Source organism: Tachyglossus aculeatus, chromosome X5 (genome assembly GCF_015852505.1).
Source record: "Tachyglossus aculeatus isolate mTacAcu1 chromosome X5, mTacAcu1.pri, whole genome shotgun sequence".
NCBI lineage: Eukaryota > Metazoa > Chordata > Mammalia > Monotremata > Tachyglossidae > Tachyglossus > Tachyglossus aculeatus.
Window position 1 is genome coordinate 11,827,715 of NC_052097.1, and position 9,984 is coordinate 11,837,698.

At 51.8% G+C, this 9,984-nt stretch overlaps 1 protein-coding gene across 1 annotated transcript in view; it reads left to right on the forward strand.

Moving 5' to 3' along the window:
* The window catches only part of DAPP1 (dual adaptor of phosphotyrosine and 3-phosphoinositides 1), a 39,222-nt gene extending 36,836 nt beyond the window's left edge, over positions 1-2,386 (forward strand). The window contains exon 9 of the mRNA XM_038769292.1: positions 1,884-2,386. Coding sequence (XP_038625220.1) covers positions 1,884-1,967 — 84 coding nt within the window. The 3' untranslated portion in view covers positions 1,968-2,386. The remainder of the gene's footprint in view (positions 1-1,883) is intronic.
* Positions 2,387-9,984: the final 7,598 nt, after the last annotated feature.

A 9,984-nucleotide genomic window follows, 5' to 3' on the forward strand; every position in this document is an offset into this window, starting at 1 on the left:
TAATAAATGCCATTATTATTACAATTATTGCACGTTAATAATTATTACATGTTGTTACATTTATCACACATTGTAATATTACACTACTGTAATAAAATGATTGTAAAATTGTAATAACTGCGGTATCTGTTAAGCGCTTACTACATGCTGAAGCACCCTCCTGGCTGCTGGAGTAGAGAGAGGATAATCAGATCCCACGAGGGACTCAAAGAGCAAGCAGGAGGGAAAGCAGGGATTGAATTTTCCTTTTGCAGGTGAAGGAACCGAGGCTTAGAGAATCAATCAATCAATCGTATTTATTGAGCGCTTACTGTGTGCAGAGCACTGTACTAAGCGCTTAATGAGAAGCCAAGTGACACGCCCCCGGTCGTTCACTAGGTACGTGGCAGAGCCGGAATTAGAACCCGGGGCCAGGCTCTTTCCATTAGGCCACACTGCTTCCCGATCGGCTAGCCAACCCCTTGGAGAACCCCTTGTTGCCGACTTGTACTTCCCAAGCGCTTAGTACAGTGCTCTGCGCACCGTAAGCGCTCAATATATACGACTGATTGATTGGAGAAGCAGCGGGGCTCAGTGGAAAGAGCCCGGGCTTTGGAGTCGAAGGGCATGGGTTCGAATCCCGGCTCCGCCAATTGTCAGCTGTGTGACCCTGGGCAAGTCACTTCACTTCTCCGGGCCTCAGCTGCCTCATCTGGAAAATGGGGATGAAGACTGAGAGTCCCCCGGTGGGACACCTTGTAACCTCGCCAGCGCTTAGAACAGTGCTTGGCACATAGTAAGCGCTTAATAAATGCCATTATTATTATTATTATTACTATTATCTCATCCTCTTGGATGGTGTTCCCAGTGATCCAATAATAATTCCCCTTAAGTCTGGGACCCTTTTCTGAGCCAAACCTCTCGCCCTGTGGAAGTAAGCACTTAGAGGGTAGGAATCCCCCCTACCTCTCCTGTACTTTCTGAACCATTCAATACGAACAACGAATAATGATGGTATTTATTAAAGCGCTTACTATGTGCCAGGCACTGTTCTAAGCGCTGGGGTGGATACCAGCCCCTGTCCCATCTGGGACTCCCAGCCTCCATTCATTTATTTATTTATCTCACTTGTCCATATCTATTCTATTTATTTGATTTTGTCAGTATGTTTGGTTTTGTTCTCTGTCTCCCCCTCCTAGTCTGTGAGCCCACTGTCGGGTAGGGACCGTCTCTATGTGTTGCCGACTTGGACTTCCCAAGCACTTAGTACAGTGCTCTGCACACAGTAAGCGCTCAATAAATACGATTGATTGATTGATTGATTGATTGATTGATGAGGTCAACGAGGCCCCTTCTAGACTGTGAGCCCGCTGTCGGGTAGGGGCCGTCTCTCGGTGTCGCCAACTTGGACTTCCCAAGCGCTTAGTCCAGTGTTCCGCACACAGTAAGCGCTCATCATCATCATCAATCGTATTTATTGAGCGCTTACTATGTGCAGAGCACTGGACTAAGCGCTTGGGAAGTACAAATTGGCAACAGATAGAGACAGTCCCTACCCAACAGTGGGCTCACAGTCTAAAAGGGGGAGACAGAGAACAAAACCAAACATATTAACAAAATAAAGTAAATAGAATAGATATGTACAAGTAAAAGAAATAGGGTAATAAATATGTACAAACATATATACATATATACAGGTGCTGTGGGGAAGGGAAGGAGGTAAGATGGGGGGGTGGAGAGGGGGAAGAGGGGGAGAGGAAGGAAGGGGCTCAGTCTGGGAAGGCCTCCTGGAGAATGAATGAATGAATAAATACAATGGAATGAATGAATGAACCTGGCTGTCACTCCGTCCAACGCTCCGGCCAACAAGGCCCCCGCTAACGGCCCGGCCGCCTCTGTTGCAGTCGCAGATCAAGAAGCAGCTGGAGCAGAGAGAAGCCCCCTTGACCTCCGAGCCACCCCAACACAGGCCGTCCTTCCGGAGCTGAATCTGCACCCAGGGCCCACCCGCCACGCCGCCCACGGCCCCTTTTCCCGCCGCCGCATCCCCTTCCCAACGGCGGTCCCATCCCCGACGGCCCCTGCCCCACCACCGACTCCGACTCCAGCCCGTACCCGTTCGACGTCGGGTGGCTTTGAGACGATCCATTCGGACACGCGACTCACGATTTAAGGAGGAGGGAGACGGGGTGGTCCGGCCCCATCCTACAGAGCGGGCAACTGAGGCCGCGAAGTGGCCCAGTTCAAGCCCAGCGCCTGGGAAGAGGTGGAATAGAGCTCGGAGCGGAGGGACAACTTGGTCCACTTACAACGGGCAGGGATGGGAATGAGTGAATGATCCAAGGATGCTGAATTCCCGCTGAGATCAACCCCCCCCCGGCCAGGTGCGGTCTGAAGGTCAAGGAGAAGGAGCCGGGCCTGGGGTGGTGTGAGAGAATAATTATTATAATAACAATAATAATGATGGCATTTATTAAGTGCTTACTACGTGCAAAGCACTGTTCTAAGCACTGGGGAGTTTACAAGGTGATCAGGTTGTCGCATGGGGAGCTCAGTCTTAATCCCCATTTTACAGATGAGGGAACTAAGGCCCAGAGAAGTGACTTGCCCAAAGTCACCCAGCTGACAGTTGGCGGAGCCGGGATTTGAACCCATGAACTCTGCCTCCAAAGCCCATGCTCTGTCCAGTGAGCCACAAGGAGTTGGGAAGACCAACATAATAACGGTAATAACTGCATTTATTAAGCACTCCTATGTGCCATGCAACGTACTAAGCGCCAGGGTAGACACAAGATAGGTCCCTATCCCTCATCGGGCTCGGAGTCCTCATGCCCATTTTACAGGAGAGGGAACTGAGACCCACAGAAGCAAAGCGACCTGCCCAGGGTCACGCAGAGGACAAGCAGTGGAGTCGCGATTTGAACCCAGGCCCGGACTCTTTCCACTATGTTGCCAACTTGTACTTCCCACGCACCTAGGACAGTGCTCTGCACACAGTAAGCGCTCAATAAATATGATTGAATGAACTAGGCCTGGATCAGGGTCTCCTTTAGTGCGGGATTTTTCCCCGCAAGGGAAGGAGCTCGGGTCGGCAGATACGGGATAGATACGGGATAATGGCAAGGGAAGCAGCGTGGCTCAGTGGAAAGAGCCCGGGCTTTGGAGTCAGTGGTCATGGGTTCAAATCCCGGCTCCGCCAATTGTCAGCTGGGTGGCCGTGGGGATCATCTTGGGGAACGTAGAGCCGATTTACCACCTAGCTCAGGGGGTCGACAACTTCAGCCTGCAGAATAATAATAGTAACAATAATAATAATGATAGTAATGACATTTTTTAAGCGCTTACTATGTGCCAGGCGCTGATCTAAGCACCGGGGTAGATACGAGGTAATCAGGCTGGACACTGTCCACGGCCCACACGGGGCTCACAGTCTTCATCCCCATTTTACCGAGGGAACTGAGGCCCAGAGAAGTGAAGTGACCAGCCCAAAGTCATTCGGCCGACCAGCGGCGGAGGCGGAATTCGCACCCACGACCCCTTGTCACTCGGCCATGCTGAAACCGCGGACCCGACGTTAGATCCCGCTAGGCCAGGTCGGAGGTGGTCACCCCGCTTGGATGCACGACGGTTTCCTGGCCACCTGTGATGTTGCCTGTGGAGAGGGGAAGGCGAGGCGAGAAATGGAAGAAGGGGAAGAGGAAGGAGAGGGAGGAGGAAGAGGAGGGGAAGGAGGGGAAGAGCAAGACCTAATGGCAAGGAAAGCAGCGTGGCTCAGTGGAAAGAGCCCGGGCTTTGGAGTCAGCGGTCATGGGTTCAAATCCCAGCTCCGCCAATTGTCAGCTGGGTGGCTTTGGGCAAGTCGCTTCTCTGTGCCTCAGTTCCCTCATCTGGAAAATGGGGGTTAAGTCTGTGAGCCCCCCGTGGGACAACCTCATCACCTTGTATCCTCCCCAGCGCTTTGCACATAGTAAGCGCTTAATAAATGCCATCGTATTATATATTATTATTAAGGGCTGTGGGTTCTAATCCCAGCTCCGCCACTTTTCAGCTGTGTGACCCTGGGCGAGTCGCTTTGCTCCTCTGGGCCTTAGTTCCCCCATCTGTTATATGGGGATTAAAAGGAGGAGCCCCACGTGGGACAACCTGATTACCTTGGATCTACCAAGGGGAAGCAGCGTGGCTCAGTGGAAAGAGCCCGGGCTTTGGAGCCAGAGGCCATGGGTTCAAATCCCGGCTCCGCCGCTTGTCAGCTGGGTGACTTTGGGCAAGTCACTTCACTTCTCTGGGCCTCAGTTCCCTCATCTGGAAAATGAGGATGAAGACTGCGAGCCCCTCGTGGGACAACCTGATTACCCTGTAACTATCCCAGCGCTTAGAACAGTGCTTTGCACATAATAAGCGCTTAATACCAACATTATTATTATTATTACCACAGTGCTTAGCACAGAGTAAGAGCTTAATACCAACATTATTATTATTATTACCACAGTGCTTAGCACAGAGTAAGCGCTTAATACCAACATTATTATTATTATTATTATTACCAGAGTGCTTAGCACAGAGTAAGCGCTTAACAAATGCAATCATCGTTGTTATTAGGAGGAGGAGGAGGAGAGGAGTGGGAGGGAGAAGAAGGATGGCGGGGAGGAAGGGAAATGGGCTGACGGTAGCAGAAATCAGTCTCTTCTCCCTCCTCTCTCCTCACCCTGGAGACCGTTTAGAGTCCATTTAGCCAAGAACAGGGTGGTCCTCTCTGACCCACCATCATCATCATCATCATCAATCGTATTTATTGAGCGCTATGTGCAGAGCACTGTACTAAGCGCTTGGGAAGTACAAATTGGCAACATATAGAGACAGTCCCTACCCAACAGTGGGCTCACAGTCTAAAAGGGGGAGACAGAGAACAAAACCAGACATACTAACAAAATAAAATAAATAGAATAGATATGTACAAGTAAAATAAATAGAGTAATAAATATGTATAAACATATATACATATATACAGGTGCTGTGGGGAAGGGAAGGAGGTAAGATGGGGGGATGGAGAGGGGGACGAGGGGGAGAGGAAGGAAGGGGCTCAGTCTGGGAAGGCCTCCTGGAGGAGGTGAGCTCTCAGTAGGGCCTTGAAGGGAGGAAGAGAGCGAGCTTGGTGGATGGGCAGAGGGAGGGCATTCCAGGCCTGGGGGAGGACGTGGGCCGGGGGTCGATGGCAGGACAGGCGAGAACGAGGCCTAACGGGGAGGAGATTAGCGGTGGCAGAGGAGCGGAGGGTGCGGGCTGGGCTGGAGAAGGAGAGAAGGGAGGTGAGGTAGGAGGGGGCGAGGGGATGGATGGCCAGCCTTGAAGCCCAGGGTGAGGAGTTTCTGCCTGATGTGCAGATTGATTGGTAGCCACTGGAGATTTTTGAGGAGGGGAGTAACATGCCCAGAGCGTTTCTGAATAAAGATAATCCGGGCAGCAGCATGAAGTATGGATTGAAGTGGAGAGAGACACGAGGATGGGAGATCAGAGAGAAGGCTGATGCAGTAGTCCAGACGGGATAAGATGAGAGCTTGAATGAGCAGGGTAGCGGTTGGGATGGAGAGGAAAGGGCGGATCTTGGCAATGTTGCGGAGCTGACTCCCGAAGGTCAGGACTCTCCCTCCCTGCCCCGATTTTGTCCCCTCCCCACCCCATCAATGGTTAAGAGGTCTCTGCCCACCCCGTGTCCCTTTCCCTCCATCCCCATTAGCCCTCCACCACGCGGGCCACGGCCTGGCCTCGGAGAGCCCCCTCTGCTCCTCCTCTCCTGCCTCTGAAGGCCCGGTGGTGCCCCCTCTTTCAGGTTTAGGGGGGCTTCCCTCCGCAGGGCAGCCGTGGGGCGGGATGGCAGAGTCCAGTGGCCCCCAACCTTGCCCGAGGGCCCCAGTCGAGAGCCACATTAATCCCCCAAGGCCCACAGTCACCGAGGCCGGCCGAATCGGGCAAGCGCTCCGCACACACTAAGCGCTCGGCCGTTAGGACTACCTGATATCCACTGTCCGGCGTCTGGAGGGCGGAAGACGCTCCCATCCGCTGGCTGGCTTTTTCCGAAAACCCTGGAGGGCCCGTGACTAACTTATTATGTACAGTAGTGGGAAAACCCACGTGGAGAAAGTGTTATTAAAGACTGCTTTAAAAATGTGATTGATGTCTCAGCTCTTTCTGGAATAAATTCGCCCCCAATACTAGCATATTTACTACTATTTCTATTACTCTTCCCCCCTTCAAAGCCTTAATAATAATAATGGCATTAATTAAGCGCTTACTATGCGCCAAGCACCATTCTAAGCCCTGGGGAGGTTACAAGGTGATCAGGCTGTCCCACGGGGGGGCTCACGGTCTTAATCCCCATTTTACAGATGAGGTAAGTGAGGCACAGGGAAGTCAAGTGACTGGCCCAAAGTCACACAGCTGACAGTTGGTGGAGCCGGGATTTGAACCCCTGACCTCTGACTCCAAAGCCCGGGCTCTTTCCACTAAGCCACGCTGCTTCTTGGGGGATGAATGAAGCCTTATTATTATTATTATTATTATTACTAGTATTATTGAAGCCCCATCTCCTCCAAGAGGCCTTCCCAGATTAAGCCCCCCTTTCCTCCTCTCCCACTCCCTTCTGCGTCGCCCTGACTTGCTCCCTTTATTTTTCCCCTTCTCCCAGCCCCACGACACTTAGGTCCCGCTCTGTCACGTCTTTATTTGTATTGATGCATTGCCCCAAATAATACACATTTATTTACGGTAATTATCAAGCACTTACTATGGTGTCAAGCACTACTGTAAGAGCTGGGGCAGATTCAAGTAATCAGGTTGGAAACAGTCCCTGTCCCACATGGGGCTCCCATTCTAACTAGGAGGGAGAGCAGATATTGAATCCCCATTTTACGGATGGGGAAACTGAGGCCCAGAGAAGGTGACTCGTCCAAGATCAAACAAGAGGCAATAATAATAATAACGGGTGTTTGTTATGCGCCTACTATGTGCCAAGCACTGTTCTAAGCGCTGGGGTAGATACAAGTGAATTTGTTTTGTTGTCTGTCTCCCCCTTTTAGACTGTAAGCCCGCTGTTGGGTAGGGACTGTATATGTTGCCAACTTGTACTTCCCAAGCGCTTAGTACAGTGCTCTGCACACAGTAAGCGCTCAATAAATACGATTGATTGATTGATTGAGCCCGCTGTTGGGTAGGGACCGTCTCTATATGTTGCCAACCTGGACTTCCCAAGCACTTAGTACAGCGCTCTGCACACAGTAAGCGCTCAAAAAATATGATCGAACGAATGGATTGGGTTGGACACAGTCCCTGTCCCCCGTGGGGCTCACACTCTGAATCCCCATTTTCCAGATGAGTTGAACCGAGGCCCAGAGAAGTGCAATCGGCAGAGCATATCTACAGATCAAAACAAATCCTTAGCCTCAGCATATAGTAAGTGCTTAAATACCATAATGTTACTATTATTCTGGCGTCGCCAGCCCCTCGGTCAGTTAGTCCGCTGAGATGCCAAAAAGCCAAGATTCTGAAAATAATCTCCATTTACTCAGAGAGCAGTGGAAGATAACCGAATCGGAGCGGTGGATGACTGGAAAGAATTATCTCTATTTTCTCCACTCCAACTTTACCCCCAATTCACCGCCGATTTAAGCGATACTACCACCCTCCCGCTCCCGACAATTTGAACCACCTCTCAGCGGGTGGAAACCTCTCTGTGCCAAAGAGCCCAACACCCATTCCATCGTATTTACTGAGCGCTTACTGTGTGCAGAGCACTGTACTGAGCGCCTGGGAGAGGACAATATAACAAACGGACGCATTCCTGCCCACGACCCAGGGACGCCTTGAGCGACGACGGTTGCCCCGAGAGCCAATCCTACCGAATCGCCACGCGGTAAATTAGCTTCAAGGAGGCCGACTTGACCGTGGAGGTGTAATTCTGAAATCGTGATGATGACGACGGGATCTGTTGAGCGCTTATTAGGTGCCAAGCACGGGGTAGATGCCGGGTCATCAGGCCGTCTCGCGGTCTTCATCCTCCTTTTTTGGAGAACGAGGGGGCTCGGAGTCTGCAGGCCTCCCGGTCCCAATTTATTTCCCTTCTTTCCTTGTGGCAGGCGGAAGGAGGGGGCTAAAATGGTCGTGAGCTGAGAGAAACGCGCACCAGAGGATGGCAAAGGGAAGGGGCAGCGGGATTTCTTTTGATTGTGACCGGATTGAGAATTTACTGGATATTTCTGAGATTTCCGAACTTGGGTAAGGGTTCGGGGAGGGACTCTCGGCGCTGGCGAGACCCATTGGTGGGACAGGTGGAGGAAAGGGGGAAGAGGATAGAGGAGGAAGAGGTGGCTCGTGTCCCCCTTTTCCCATCCCCGAGCCTCTCTTCACCCCCCCCTCACCTCGCTTCCGAGACCCCGTCGGCTCTTTTCTTCCCCGATTCCCGAATCCGTTGGCGAAGTTGTCTCGCCCGCCTCCTGCTTTTCCCGGCCACCCCATCTCCTTCCACCGCTCCCGCCGCCCGCCCGAAGCGATGGGCTTTGGGCTCCAAATGGGGAGGTGGAAGCAGCGGGGCTCAGTGGCCGGAGCCCGGGTTTAGGAGGCAGAGGTCACGGGTTCTAATTCCGGCTCCCCCACATAATAACAACGGCATTTATTAAGCACTGCCTAGGGGCAAAGCACCGTTCTAAGCGCTGGGGAGGTTACAAGGTGGTCAGGTTGTCCCACGGAGGGCTCAGTCTTCATCCCCATTTTACAGATGAGGTCACTGAGGCCCGAGAAGTGAAGTGACTCGCCCAAAGTCACGCAGCTGACAATTGGCGGAGCCGCGAATCGAACCCACGACCTCTGACTCCAAAGCCCGGGCTCTTTCCGCTGAGCCACGCTGCTTCCCACACGTCCGCTGCGTGACCCTGGGCAAGTCCCTTCCCTCCTCTGAGCCTCAGTGACCTCATCTGTAAAATGGGGATGAAGACCGTGAGCCCCCCGGGGGACAAACTGATCACCTTGTAACCTTCTCAGTGCTTAGAACAGTGCTTGGCACAGAGTAAGCGCTTAACGAATGCCATCATTATTACGATTATGATTACCCCGCGGCCGCCTTTACTGTTTCGACTTGAGAGCCCTGCGGCGGACGCAAGGAAGCGCTTAATAAATGCCATTATTATTATTATTATTAACAAATACCATCATTATTATTATCCATGACTCTTTAATAACCCTAAATAGCCCTCTTGTCCATGGAACCGCGTAAAATCTTCTGGAACCTGGATGAGGACAGAGAGACCCAGAATCTGTTCTTTTGAGGAGCAGCGTGGCTCAGGGGAAAGAGCCCGGGCTTTGGAGTCGGAGGTCATGGGTTCGAATTCCAGCTCCGCCAACTGTCAGCTGTGTGACTTGGGGCAAGTCACTTCACTTCTCTGGGCCTCAGTTCCCTCATCTGGAAAATGGGGATGAAGACTGTGAGGCCCCCGTGGGACAACCTGATCACCTTGTAACCCCCCAACGCTTAGAACAGTGCTTTGCACAGTCTTTTAGACTGTGAGCCCACTGTTGGGTAGGGACTGTCTCTATATGTTGCCAATTTGTACTTCCCAAGTGCTTAGTACAGTGCTCTGCACATAGTAAGCGCTCAATAAATACGATTGATTGATTTGCACATAGTAAGCGCTTAAGAAATGCTATTATTATTATTATTATTATTATTATTATTACTGAGACTCACTTCGGGAAACCCGGGAGGCGGGGAAGGGACCAGCGTGGCTCAGTGGAAAGAGCCCGGACTTTGGAGTCAGAGGCCATGGGTTCAAATCCCGCTCCGCCAATTGTCAGCTGTGTGACGTAGGGCGAGTCACTTCACTTCTCTGAGCCTCAGTTTCCTCCTCTGTAAAATGGGGATGAAGACTGGGAGCCCCCCCGCGGGACAACCTGATCACCTTGTAACCTCCCCAGAGCTTAGAACAGTGCTCTGCACGTAGTAAGCGTACAACAAATGCC